At 41.1% G+C, this 14,895-nt stretch overlaps 1 protein-coding gene across 1 annotated transcript in view; it reads left to right on the forward strand.

Moving 5' to 3' along the window:
• Nucleotides 1-14,895, forward strand: part of plxna1b (plexin A1b) — a 203,582-nt gene that overhangs the window by 119,159 nt on the left and 69,528 nt on the right. Inside the window, 1 exon segment of the mRNA XM_032513838.1 lies at nt 1,533-1,647. Within this exon segment, the coding sequence (XP_032369729.1) occupies nt 1,533-1,647 (115 nt within the window).

Here is a 14,895-nt window from a genome sequence, read left to right on the forward strand (position 1 = left end):
TTTACTGAACTACAGTATGCTTTGTAATAAAATGAAACAATTTTATTTGTAAGCTCCTAATGGTTACATTAGATAATGCTACGCACTTAAATGAGATACCAAGTAGCATAGTATCTCTCTAGGGCTGAGAAAGGACCAATAACATGAAGCTGTGTTGATAAACTGCATACTTGAACTTTTCTGGCTCTCCTCCATGGGTCCGCCTAGCTGTGGACACACACACACACACACGCACGCATGCAAACACACATAGACACACAACTCTCCCATGAGACTCCCACACAGAGCCCCGTGGGCTACAGCCCCTCTCCCCCCTTTCCTATTTTCTTCCTTCTTTCTCTCCCACGATACCTGGCGTCTAAACCTCTCTCAGGGAAATCCACCTGCTTTTGATCTCTTCCCCTCTCTTTCCCTCTCTTCTTCTTTCTCCCATCTTTCTCTTTCAGCCTGTCTATCTGCACCTCGCCTCAGCTAAAGCAGGTGAATTTAAAATGGTGGAGCGCTCTTAGCCCCACGGATGAAAGAGAGCTTTAGACAAAGAACAGGGGGAGAGGTTTTTTAAAATGAGAAGGCAGCGAATGAAAGGGATGGATAGAGCGTGAGAGGCAGAGATGGAGGGACAGAATAAATGGCTCAGGGCTGAGTGGATGGAGAGAATGATACATCAGAGGTACATAGAAGGAAGGAGAAGAGGAGAAATGCAGGCAAAGAGTTGGCCGATTGTGAGGAAGATCATTGAACATATAGCGATGGACAGTTACAAGCGAATGGGGAGTGATGAATGACGGAAGTGAGGGGAAGAAAAAGGTTAAGACAGGTTGGGGAAAAAAAGTCCAAATTTAACATGGGATGATAAATAGACATGAGACTGTAAAAGGAAGGAAGTCTGAGAAAAAAATTAAGTGTAACGATTAAAAAAAAAGAAAAAGAACACAGTTGAACAGGTATTTATATTTTAATATATCCTGTGTTATATCACACTCAGTAGCATTTTCCCCAAAACTTCTTTCACTTTTTATTTTCAAGCCCCATCTTTTAAATCCTTTTAATACTCTTTAGGATATGTACTATAAACACTGTATTGTACTGTGAAGAAGCTGGTGACAAAGTAGATAAGGAATGAACGTGAAAGGCACTTACTCAAACATTCAAAATGAAGTCAACTCTATATGCCCTTAAACTGGCTCTAGACAAATGGCTACATTCCTTATTTCAGTGCACTTACTTAGGGAGGAGTTGAAATGGAGGCTATTTAACAAAATAAAATGACCTCTTCTAACTAGTTCATTAGTTAGTGTTTAGTGTTTAACACATAAAGTATTGGATATTACTAGTTCAAAGTCAGTAATTATTTTTTGTGCCACACTTACATTTTTACAACATGAGACCACCTCGTTCTGTCTTGTTTTTTGCCATAATGCTTTGTCAAATAAAGCGTTTATGCAGTAAGATAAATAATTTAGACTCAAGTCAGAAAAAAGGGTGACCCTGCCAACTCCCTAACCGTCTCCTCTCGTCTCCCTCTTTTGTAGTTGTCTCTCCTGTGTAAACGGCTCGTTCCCATGCCACTGGTGCAAGTACCGGCACATGTGCACCCAGAACGCCAATGACTGCTCTTTCCAGGAGGGACGTGTCAACATCTCTGAGGTAAGATTAACGCTGCAGATTTGTCCAAATTGTTTTCATTTTGAAAACTGTCATTTGTACAGCCTTGGTGGAATTGTATGTGTTTTCCACCTCGACATAAGTCCTGATTTGTTTAAAGTCCTGCTGAATGTAATAAAAAAAATCTTGGTTCTTTTCTCTTATATGCAAATGCAAATTATAGCAACATAGGCACAAATTGTACTCAGCTACACATACTGTACATCTTTACCCTTGCACCCTCTTTGGCTTTTGCCTCAGGGTTTTCTCACATCACCCTGCTGTGTGTGTGTCTGCTGTCTGTATCTGTAATAGTGGCTCTTGGCACAGTGACAACAGCTTGTGTACTGTTCAGAAAAAATTCTGTTGTGGCCCATAAGGCCATAAGCAGGCCGGGATGAATGACTGTCTATGGAAATACTGCCTTGTTCTTAGATAGCCAAATGCTGCATTAGCATAAAAGCTAATATCAGTCGTGCCGAGTGGTGGCTACAGCAAGCGACACGCAAGGTATAACAAGTGTTTGTCAACTGCTGGAGTATATACGAGGTTATTAGTGATGGACACAGTCATTCTATGTTTTCATTGTGCTTTTCTCTTTTCTTTCACTCTGTTATACCCGCCAAACACAGTCTTGCATATATTAGGAGGCACAGAAAAATGCATTCAAATGCATATCTTCTCAATGGACTTATGGATGTAAATCCACTGCACTCCCAAGTGACTGACAGTCATTCCTGTTCTGTATCTGATTGAAGCCTCACACACATAAAAGCACAAATACACACACACTCACACATACACTCAATCCCACCATATCTCCTTGTGTTTATGGTCTGATTCTCCCCGTTATCTCCATGCAGATTAAAGCCCCCCTTGTTGGCTGGCCTGAATCACCAGCCTTTATTAATTGGTCAACCTTTATCCAATTACTTTCCTCTTTATCTCTTCTCTCAACTGGAGCTGTTTAGAATCCCAAACACTAGCATGCTAAACCGCAGCCTCTGTGCCCATCCAAAACAACACACGGGCCCAGCCTTCACGCCTCACAGAGCTAATGTTAGCGGATTAGTACGCCCATCTGCAAGACATGGGGAGAGCGCTGGCTAGCACACTCTGAGCAGAGAGAGGCCAGAGGGGCAAACAGGAAAGAAAGGAAAACAGGATGTGCAAGTAAACATATAAACTGTGTAGTAATATAAGTGAACGACAGGAGAGAAGGGCATTTGAATAGCAGGTGTGGCATGTATTGAAGTAAGATCTATCTCCATATGCTGATTAATTACAGTGTTTGAGGCACTGAGATGTAATTATTTGGAAAATCTCCTGTAACATGGTGCTCTATCTATTCAGGGCTAATGTAAAAAGATATTTTTGGTGCAGTATGTTTTGAGAAAGAACAAAAAGAGGAAGCTTGAAAAAGGTAGGGAGACAAATAGATGGAGAGGGAGATAAAGAGATTGAGAGAGTGGACGAGTCGAGTGAGAGAGGCAGCAGGAAGAAGGAAGGGACAGACAGGGCTGCTGACATTGGCATGTGGACAGAGAGACCTCTCCTGTCACCTCGTCTGGCCAAGAAACCACCACCACATGCTCCACTAGAAGAGCCATCCTCTGCACTGTCACACACATGTACACACACATGCACACACACATGCACGCACACTATAGACACACACCATAGATACACAACAACTATACTTTGTGTCATGCACAAAAGTGTAAACATTCTGACTGTGACATGCACACACATACACGGTCATTCATCATCCTTCTGCTAGCTGCCATATCCATTCGTTGTGCTCTCAATGCCCCAACAAGTACAGCTCTTCCTGTCGGCTAGACTTATACTTCTCCTCTCCCATCTCTCTCTCCACCCCATCCCTCACCACTTTGATGCTCATTCACCCTATTTTTTCCTCATCCTTCTTTTTCTTAACCTTGTGTGTAGATTTTAGTCAAAGAAAGGAGAATGTGCCTCTCTTCCTCAACACCTTACTGGTAGAGTCAGAATGGGTTGCCATGCTATCAGGGATGTATGTGTGCACATATCCTTGCACTTTTAATTTAGACCTTAGACAATTCTTTTTGCTGTGCTTTAGCTCAACTCTGAATACAAATAGCAGTGTTTAACATAAGACTGCAATCGGCTCTCCTGATAGCAGACATTTCACTCAGACCTTTGCTGCTCCCTCCTGCAGAAGAACACAGTCGACAGGATTAAATAGGACACATCTTCAGACTGTGATCAAAGGCTAGATAGAAGTTTTCACCCAGGGTTGAGAGGTGGCTGCTCCTCACGTCTGACTCTGTGTGGTCTGAGTGGTGTTGAATGGAGTAGACAGAGAAAAGAGAAAATATAGGACCAGCTGTTCAAATGTCCAAGTTCTTCTAAGGGACTAAGACCAAGGTTAACAGCTGAACATGGTCTGCAATTCACTTTCTTATATCAACATGATCCACCCTCTCTCTCCCCATGCTTTGCTCTTAATTCTTCCATTTCTTTACTAGCATTACAAAATGCTAAAACCTTAAAAATGAATAGTTGTAGCTCAATAAAAATCATTTAACACCATTGTCCTCATTCTGGTTATAATAAACATTTGACAGTTGAACATCAATCATTTTCTCCTCTCCAGCTTTAAATTCTTTTCCTTTTCAAGTGTTTCACTTTCGTCTCTAACATTATCTGAATCTTGTGTTTCCATGGCAACCCAGTGGATTGGTGGGTTGCTGACAAGGATTCCCCCCGCTTTATGTTATGTTCTCCCTCTTGCACAACCAGCACTGTCTTGTCCATCTGTAATTTGTTTGACCAAATTACATTGTATGGGATACATTTTTTTGTGATAGTCAGGTAAAATAAATAAATATTATAAAAATATAAATATACATAAACAAAAACAACATCAAATATGCCAATCAAGGAGTAAAAATGTTGTTTGTTTTAGTGAACAGACTGTGTCAAGATAGGAAAGAAAGAAAGAAAAAGAAATGGATAGACAGCGTAAGTGGGGCGGAAGTAGATATAATGAGTGACATTTCCAAATCAAATATGCATGAATCAACAATGCCTCCAATGGCACAACAAACACATTCTTGAGTTAAGGAGCGACCGGGCGGAAAATTGCTGGAGAGGAGTTAGAGTTACTTTATTATAAAAACAACAAAGCTGGAGAGAGAGAGAGAGAGAGAGAGAGAAAATGCTTTCAGAAACACGTTTTGGTGAGTAAAATATAGTAAAATATGAGATTGTATTCTGAACGAGCCGCCATGACAATCTGGCTTTGAATTTCCAGAGAAACCAAACCCACGTGATGCGTTCATCCAATCAGCGGCCGGTTTTCATTTTTGGGCGACAATACAGATTAGCGCCGCGGGTTGTTATGGAGACGTATTGCATCTCGTCGCTTTGGTATGTTCCAAGGCAATTTTTTGACCAACTCGGGGAGACTAAACTGTCCAACTGCCTTTTCTGCCGATGGTCAGTCTTCTGGTTGGTGTGTCAGGGGCTTAAAGGCTTTAGGCCACCCTGCACCATGTTGTAGGCCCAGTTTAATAGCAACATAATTTTATATAATATAGAAGGGGGTCCCTGCTCCATCTCTCTTTCAGTTAGGGGGTCCGTGGCTTAAAAAACGTTGAAGACCCTGGGCTAGAGTGAAAAAAAAGGCATGTCTCCTTGCTGTGTTAATCCTTTGTTCATATCGTATATGTTTCCCTTTTTTTAATTTAAAAAAGGAACGTGATTGCCATTTCTACCTCCACTTCTTTCTGCTTCTCCAGCTCTCTCTTTTCCTCTTTCCATAACCCTAAAGAGAAAGTGCTATTCTGAGCCAAAGCCTTGATGAGTGCCAGGCAAGGTTCAGCGTGGTTGGGCTCAGCTATGTTAAGACATGCCTACGTGTTTGTTTTGCTGCAAAGCAAGGCTCAGTCTCACTCGACTAATCAAGGCAGCGGTTAACTTGATTGAGATTTGAGGGCACAGGCCTTTTTTCCCCTAAACTCTCTGGTTGTCACATTGCCGTTTCCCAATTTAATTTCTCTCTCTTTCTTTGCACCACTTCTTTTATTTGTCATTATGAGTTTTAACTCTACATGCAACTGTTTATTTTTCTTGCTTACTTTTTAAACAATGCTGGTATTGTTTATTTTGGGTTGAGGAAAATGATTTGCATTTATTTTTAAACACCCCTTTTTGTCAGGATGTAGCCATTATAAACATGATGCTGTCCTGGACTTTAATTTAAGTGTAATACAGTGCTCATCTGCATTCTGTTTCTGCATATCTATTCAGTCATAGTAGCTTTCTCATCAGTGTCCACCATGTCTGTGTGCCATGGAATGTTTGCCTCCAGTGATGAATTTTTCACTCTTTCATAAATTCAACACCTTCCACTCCTAGTCGTCCTTCTGTCCCCTCTCTGCTTGGTTGCACAATGGGTTAAACAATGTCATCCTCCTACTAATTTCCTTCTCTCTCCTCCGCTGTCTTCCTCCTCCTTGTGTAATTGGGTGAAATAAGACTTTTAAAGCAATAGTTTGACGTTTGAGGAAAAATGCTTTTTTGCTTTCTTGCTGAGGGTCAGGGATAGAACGTGGTATTTAGTGAGCTTCAGATGTGCTCTTGGGTAGATTTTGTTGCCTTTGAACAGACCTAGGCTAGCTGTTTCGTCCCGTTATCAGTCTTTGTGCTAAGCTAACTAGTTGCTTGTTGTAACTTCATATTTACCCTACAGAAATGAGAGTGGTATCAATTCTCTCATCTAACTTTTGGCAGAAAGCAACTAATGGTGAACCATTCTTTTTTTTAATACGCTTTAACATCCATATAAACTTCAGGCACACAGCGTAGATAAGCATGTATGTGTATCAAAGCCTCACTGGAGTTGTGCTGGAAGACACACATGTATTCACACACAAGCTCCACTGTCTGTTGCCAATTACACAAATGTAATGTAAGTGTATGACACATTGTCCCTAGATGCTGAATTAATAAGGGAAGCTCGATATAGGCTGCACTCGGCGCAAAGCATAACAACATGCATGAATATATTTTCTCAAGCGCTGTCTTTCTCTCACACCCTTAACCAAGCACATACAATACACTTACAGCCTACAGCCTACCAACACATTCTTAAATAGTCACAGAAACACATGCTTATTCTCTTCCTTTCTCTCCCACACACTCTCTCTCCCCCTCTCTCCCTCCATGGCTGAAAGGGTTATTTGTGATGGAGGTGTGAAGGCCCCGGCCTGTGACATTTTGGCATACTGAGTTTACCCCGGCTGGTACTGAGCAGACACTGAGCGGAATACGCACGCACGCACGCACACACTCACACACACACACTCGTTGGCCAAGGCTGCTTGAGGGGCCTTGCTGCGTGCATGGATATATGCGTGTGTTTGTCTATATACTGCTTTAGCGTGTGTGTGTGTATGTGACTGTCACTGGTTCTTATCAGGACACAGCACAACCAGCAGCACAGGGCTGAAGCGGGGAGGGTGGAGAGGGCGATTCGATGAATAATATCCACCCGTTCCTTTTTTATCCTTCCCTCTCTACCTCCTGGTGTCTTTATCGGTTAGTAATAGTCTACTCACCTCATCATCACCCTTTATTTTTTTCTCCCTTTTTTCCCATGCAGTGCCTTCTCCCAAAACGCGTTCCAGCAAATCTGTCCTTTTCTGACCACTTTTGCAATCCACAGACTCCATTCTTGTCTATCTGTCCTTCCTCTTCCACCATCTTTCTCTCTTCATCTTTTCTCCCCGTGCCTCATCTATCACCATACACGACTTAATTGTTTAATCGTAGTCAATTTATTTCCTCTCCGGCTAAATGCATTTTGTAGCTCATGCTGTAGCTGGGCACATAAACCCAAGCTCAAACACATCTATGTGGAACACATGTTTCCGCCTTATATTAAAAGAGCACATGCCTAAGCCATATTTAACATAAACAATGTTGGAATGAGGGAATATATAAATGAGAAAATGGGTGGAGGTGGGATGCAATATCTCCCATGCAGTTCTCCAAAACAATGCAGTCTTTCCAGCGTTTCATTTATTTCACGAGGACAAACCAAAGACAGACAGAGGTGCTGAAATTGAGACCAGATGTCAACAGAGAGAGAAGGGAAGAAAAAAGTAAAGAAAGAAACAAAGACAAGGGTAGGGAGGCAACCCTGGCAGTAACAAGCGGCAGATTACATCCACTGTGACGCAGTTTATTTTCCAAATGCACTCCAAGGTTAAAAGGAAGGGAGGGAGAGAGAGAGAAATTCAGGGAACATGGAGAGGAAGTGGAGGCGACAGGGTGAAGTAACCACATGCCTTCTTTGCCAGATGGATCCTAGTTGGGCCGTGATCGTCCAGCGTTTAACCCTTAGTTTAGCCGCTTCTAACAACCATCCCCGATTTTGTGAACTTCCTCATACTTTGTGTCTAGTCGACACCACTAATCACATTTCCACCTTGGGGAAATCAAAGTGGGATTGTTTCAGGTGTTATGGCGAACTCTCTTGTACATTCCTCTAATTTGTTAATAGAGAACAATGGAGTGACATAAGGAAGTGTAAGCGTGTTGTTTTTTTGAGTGGTGGTAATGTAATTCAGCCCTTCAGTCACGCTCTACTCCTGCGTGTGTGTGCTTCCCACACAATCATACTGTTTGTATCAGGGAAAGAAAAAGGCAGGAAATATTTGAATTTTGTCGCCATTCATTTTTATGTATTTGTATATGTAGGAACAAACAATTACAAACAATACACTGAAACGGAGAATGTGTCCCAGGAGGATGGCAGAGTTATATTTATGGGAGATGGTGAAATTTTGCTAATGCAGCTTGCTTTAAGTGTTACGTTTATGCAGATTCAAAGGACACTTTCTTGGTCTAATTATTTAAAAGTGTTAATCTGTATATGACATTGAGAAAATGTGAAGCAGTTGAGCTCAGCACAAGCAAAAAACAGTTTCAGGGGCAACATTATTGCTATGTTATTCTCTCCTTGATGTAATCCTATGCCACCCAGCAAGGCCCACTGTTGCAGTGAGCATCACCCCAGCTTTGCCAGCCAACATGCTGGCTGCAGCAATGAATACAAGATCAGCGAGAGCTTAATGAAGAGCTAACCCGAAGCAAAGATTCACAAGCACACAGGCCCACACAGGAATATGATGACATGATAGGTTTGTGGGCCATGTACAAGTGTGTTTTAGTGTTTGTGTCTTTGTGAGTGTCTGTCTATGTTTCAGTGAGGTCTCTTTATTTATTCAGGCTGTATTAAATCTTCATTTTCGCAGCTCTCACAGTCAGCCAAGCTAATGGTGAACACAGATTAATATTGCATTTTCGCCATCAACCCTTGTGTGTGTGTGTGTGTGTGTGTCAGAGAGAGAAATAAATAAATGCAGAGTCACTGAGAGAAAGAGATGACAGCAGTTGGAGACAGATGAATAACACTGCAAAGTGAGCTGAAGGAAAACCAAACTCAAAAGTGCAGGCACAGCAGAGATGGAGAGATTGTGTGATTGAGAAACTGCAACAGTCTGCTGGGATGGAGAGAAAGAGAGGGGGGGCCAGGCTAACTGTCGGCGTCATGTTGGGCTTTTCACCATGTTATTTTAGTAAAGTGGCCTGCACTGATTTTCATTCCATCCTCCATTTAACTGACACAATTGCACTCCCATGGAAAGTCAAAATGGTCAGTGGTCCACTGCATGCAAGCTTTGGAGACATGGAGATGAACGCAGGTGCCAGTGGAGAGCTGCGTATCACAGGGGTATTCACATAGTCTGAATTCAATGCCTTAAAGACCGTAAAATGGGTTTATTTTTCCCACCACATGAAGGCTTAGCATTATGTTAATATGCAAAGCACCTCACAGATCCGGTAAGCAAACCATTTTGTTTTTATTCATTTTCTTATATTTAACCCAGTTTCCTTCTGTTGGCTGACGGCATTGTTACGTCCTGCAGACGACACATTAAAGCTGGGTTGTTGACTTGTCCTTTCTCTGCCGGAAAATGCATTGGATTGCACGGTTTCACCTAAGAATAGGCCTGGCCGTTGTGATAGTTTTATTCACTGACATTGCATCATACAACTTGTACTTTAAGTCGTTTTATGTTGCCAATTTATGTTGCCAATGTATGTATCATAGCTTTGTTTAGGCACACGAGCAGGGTTTTAAACAAGACAGTGAAGTGTGAATGAATTAGGATGTGCTTAGCACAGTGGGATAGATAGTGGGCCAAGTCATTGTTTGTGACCTGGAGAAACTGAAACTTCTTTATTATTCTGTTGTTTGTTTTCTCAGTTACACAAATCTGTGGTTCTGGCCTCCTTCATTTGGTTTCTGCTCTTTTTCTGAAGGAATAGTGCCGGAAAATGTTCACAGTTCACAGAGCTCCCCACAGAGCAGAGCAGAGGAGGTCTGTCGAGATTCACTTGATGACACGAAATGCGTCATGGAGGTCCACCGAAATCCTGTGGCTCTCGGCAGACCTCCGCTAGTCCGTGCATTGGCACCGCAAAGGGAAGCCAAACACTGTTCCTCTAAACATACTGCCCATCTTAACATGGCAAAAAGCTGAATTATAAAAATGGCAAATCCATGACTATCAATTTAATTGTAAAGCAAATCTGCATACTAACTGTGAGTTTGTGTCCACTTCTTTTTGATTTCAAAATTCACAGTTTTAGTAAATGTGTGAATAGTGTGTAGAGAAGAGCCATCGGCAGCAGACAGGAGAGGTAATCTACTTCTGAAATCAAGGTTTGTCTTTGAAAAGCTGAATCGCTGCTGACATATCTGGGTTAGAATGATAACAGGGTGCCAGGAGATGCCCCCCCCCCCCCCCCCCCCCCGGAAAAAACACACACACACAGAGTATGAAAATGAATGATGAGAAAAAAGGAGACCCTCTGAAAACATAAAAAGAATGAAACATCCTGCGTTTCATTTTTTTTAAGAGCATACCGTGCCGTCTACGTCGAGGGGATAAAGTGTGGAGGTTTGGCTGCTTGCTTGAATGTCAAGGATAAGGGATTAGGAGAAGAAATCAAGATGTATGTGTGCCTGGTGGTACATTAAAGCACAGATAGTGTACCATGTAGGTATGTATGTGTAGAAGGAACATATATGTAGGTAGATTCAGATTCTGTGAGACTTGGATAATCCACGCTGAATAAGATTCATGTCACACCTTCCCTTGCATCTCGCTTTAATTCAGACTCTCCTTTCTGTGCTCCCTCATTCCTCTGCGCACACTTTTCCCATTTACTCCTTATCACTCTCTCTCTCTCTCTCTTTCTCTCCATCTCTTCTTCCCTGCATCACCACTCTGCTAGAAAACGAAGGACGTGGGCGGACAATCTCACAGTCCCTTTCAAGGTTCAAAGTCCCTTTTTCTTTCTTCTTTGCTTCCATCGCCCCTGCACTATTCTACATGTTGCTGCCTTATTAAGTTTCTTCTTTTTTTCTGGTTTCTTCCTGCTAATGAGCCTGCCTCAACTTTGCATGCACATACACACACAATTTGTCTTACACACATGCTTCCATATATGTACCACACCCTGCAGCTTGTGTAGATATCACTTTTTATAATAATTGCACACTGGTATACTGTTTTACATAAAAGGATTTGTGTACAATATCTTATAGATTTTAACCTATTTTTCACATCGACACACCTACATACACTCTTTCTAATCACTATTACTACTGATTTTATGGGTAGGCTTTTGTGTCTCGCTCCTGCCTTACCCCCTGTGGCTGGTGGGAGTCACAAAGAAGTACACACAAACACACACTGAAACAAAGGTGGCTGTTGGCCAGCTGGTACATGGAAGAGGAAGGAATATGTGTTCCTAACTTAGACATTGTGATGTTTGACATGCCATGATATAATATGACATTGCTTAGTGTATATTAACTGAGAAATAATTTGGAAGCAGACTTCCATTGACAATATGATTCAAAATCAAAATGTCCACATTGTGTACTTTATCACAACATATGCTATTTTCCTGATTCTTCTCATCTAAAATTATTTTTTTGTCTATTTTAGTTTTTTATATAAAACAGTTTTATTATGGAAAATAATTAAACATTTAAATACATGGAACAAACTTAGGCTGTAATAAGACTTATGGTCTTAAACCGTAAAAACAACAACAACACATTTGCACTGTGAAAGCATTTCTAAAATAGTTTCTATATTTTACAATGAATGTCTATTGTGTGGCAACCCATCAAAAACCTTTCAAAGAACTTTTTGTTTTGTAATCGACGCCATCATATTTAGTAGCATTTGAACTTTTTCAAAAGTACTACACGAATGAACGTCTGAATTCGCTGTCAGCTTAAAAACCAAAACTTAAAGGAGAATTCCAGTCAATTTCATCACGCAGCTCCGTTGTTTGTAAATTAGGAGTGCTGTCAGTAGTAACAAGAATGAAAACAATCAATGCTGCCTACTCCGTGTTATTTAGTAGAGCTACGTGTTGAAATTGACTGGAATTCTCCTTTAAGTTTTGGTTTTTCTTCCTGTTCTCGTTGTATGTTTTTACATTCCTATCCAAAAGGATGCGCAAATGGCTGGTGGAAGGAGAAAAACTACTTTTTAGGTTTGTGCGTTTATAGGAGTATTTCCGGCGGACAGAAAGCCGCACAATTGTGATACAAAAACAGTTTAAATTGTATTTTATATGACAGATTATCATATACATTTTTTCTGCCCAGTATTATTTATTAGTTCACTGGAAGTCATTACAAAGGTTAGAGGCTTCATTACAACTGGAGTTTCACACAGCAAAAACACACCATGTCATGTACGTTACTTGGGATAAAAGGATCCACCAAATGCCACTTATTGTAATATAATATTAATGTATAGTGGATTGTAACAAGGAGTAGATGGGGCTCTTTAGTTAAAGGTTACAGACGGCTCTTTGGTTTCCTACGCGAGACCTCTGTCAGAAGGCCTGGGGGGGCATGTCGGCAGGCATTCAACACTCTTCATATACTCCTTTGTTAGACCCCTGTGTGTGAGACCAACACACACACACACACACACACACACACACACACACACACACACACAGTCCCTCTTATTTGTACCAGTGTGCCCCCCTCGCTCCTCTGTGGCCACACATGCCATCTCATCTCCCCCATGGGCTCCCCATATCGCTTTACTTCATTATTTAGCATGTTATTTTTTCTTCTCCCTGATTTGTAGTCCCCCCATCACAGAGGCAGTTTATTAATTATTGATGGACTTAAAGGGGGAGGGGCTTAAAAATGTCCAGACCCCCGCCCCATTACATATGCGCAGTGTTTTTGGAGCATTGTTAATTTACATCTTGTCAGGCTACGTCAAGGCCTTCAGAATTCTCTTTTGGCTTTTAAATTCATTTATTCATTTATATAGCATCACATACTTGCTTTTCATCTTCTTCCTCCAATTCCTCACACCCCTTTCACCCAAACCCATCTACAGTATGTCTTGATTCTAATCGCTCACCTGCTACATATCTGCATACACACACACTCATCCACACCAGCCTGCTGACTGTCTCATTGTCAGCTCTTGGCGAATGTTAAAAGGTGTTTTGCTCACTTAGTAGAGATTATCTCATCTGCCTACTAAACCCTTGTTTTAATAATTCTTTTCGTATACTTTTTACCATTTGGTGGGGAATGAGTTGGTGCAGTACACATCAGAGTGCATTGAAAATGAAGGAAGGAATATTTTAGAACAGGCTTGACCTAGAATGGCAGCTGCTCTGCTTTGAGAAAGCTCATGGCAACAATCAATCAAAACTGGCATCTGGGTGTCAGCACTAAGATGTAAAGAAATATAGGTCAAGCATTCTAAGAATACTTTTGTTAGGACTAATAGTTTGGCTGATTTTTTTCTCTAGAAATGTTTCCTCTTCAGTATGCATAACATTTTCAATGAGTTAATATATACAATACATCTTATTAATCTACATAATTATATATGCCTTTACTGTTAACAAATGGGAACATTGTCTCTAGCCTTAGGCAGCAAAGCTAACAGCGGTCTTTGAGGGAAAACAAACATGGAGAGGTAAGGAAAGCCCCCTCTGTACTTGGCTATGAACAGTAGTTGGCATCATAAACACACACTTTGTAACATATATACACTTATTTGCCTACTTAAAAACACAGGTACAAATACACACTTTTACAGCCCAATCCAAACAGGGTGTGAGAGCTTATTTCACAGTAAATGATGAATGTCTTTTTGTGTTCTAAGAAACAAAGAATTTTAAATTTGACAAAGGCAGTCAGTTATCTGCTACAGTGTCCTCATGTGTTGGTGTTAAAATGCTTATGAAGATGTCAGAATGCAAAGACTGTTATCCAAATCTCAAAATAGAGCAGATGTTTTTGTGCCGTGTTCTAGTGCGGAGAAGCCATCTGTGGCGTGCATTCCTTCACGCATCATTTCCAGTTCACACACACATGTACCCCCCGTTACTATAAAAGGCTCATACCGGTTATAGGAGACAAAGTGAACCTTATAATGAAGCAGGTCCCGGTTCCGTGCAAAAATCTTTCTTCCGTTTGTTAAATTGCTATTGGACATTTAACTAATGAATAAATAAACTAACTTTAAGCCAGTTAACTTAATACCTGCAACCATCTCTGAACCATTTATGCACACACCCCTTTCCCACCGATGTAGTAAGTACACACTCATACATAAAAAAAAAAAATAGCAGTACCCTCTCTTCCTCCCTTGTTGGTCTTCCTGAAATGTCGCATCTGGCCAAGAAAACCACAGCCTCCGTCTTTACAGATGAAGTGAAAGCTGAGAAGTCAAGAAAAGGGAAGAAAAAGAGAAAAAAATGTCTTCAAACAAATCCCCCCAGTGAAATATTGTTTTAGTGTACTCTGCACTTTGTAGCCCTAATGCCGGTTTTGAACTGTTTTGGCACCTGTCACAAATACTGATTAAATAGTTTCTTTCTTCAGAGAACTTTTCACTATATTCTTTTTGCCTTCCCTCAATATCCTCTTTTTCCTCCCTCCTACCACCATCTTTCTCCGAGAACCCCTTTCTATTCTTTCTTGGACTGAATGAGACAGTGTGTGATCTTGTATTTAAAAAACTAGGGGCGTCTTGCACTATGAGTCCTGAACTCTTGCAACATGGCAGCAATGAATCCCAGCACTGATTCACTTGCTATTGAATTGCATTGCAATTATAGTAA

Source organism: Etheostoma spectabile, chromosome 4 (assembly GCF_008692095.1).
Source record: "Etheostoma spectabile isolate EspeVRDwgs_2016 chromosome 4, UIUC_Espe_1.0, whole genome shotgun sequence".
Lineage (NCBI taxonomy): Eukaryota > Metazoa > Chordata > Actinopteri > Perciformes > Percidae > Etheostoma > Etheostoma spectabile.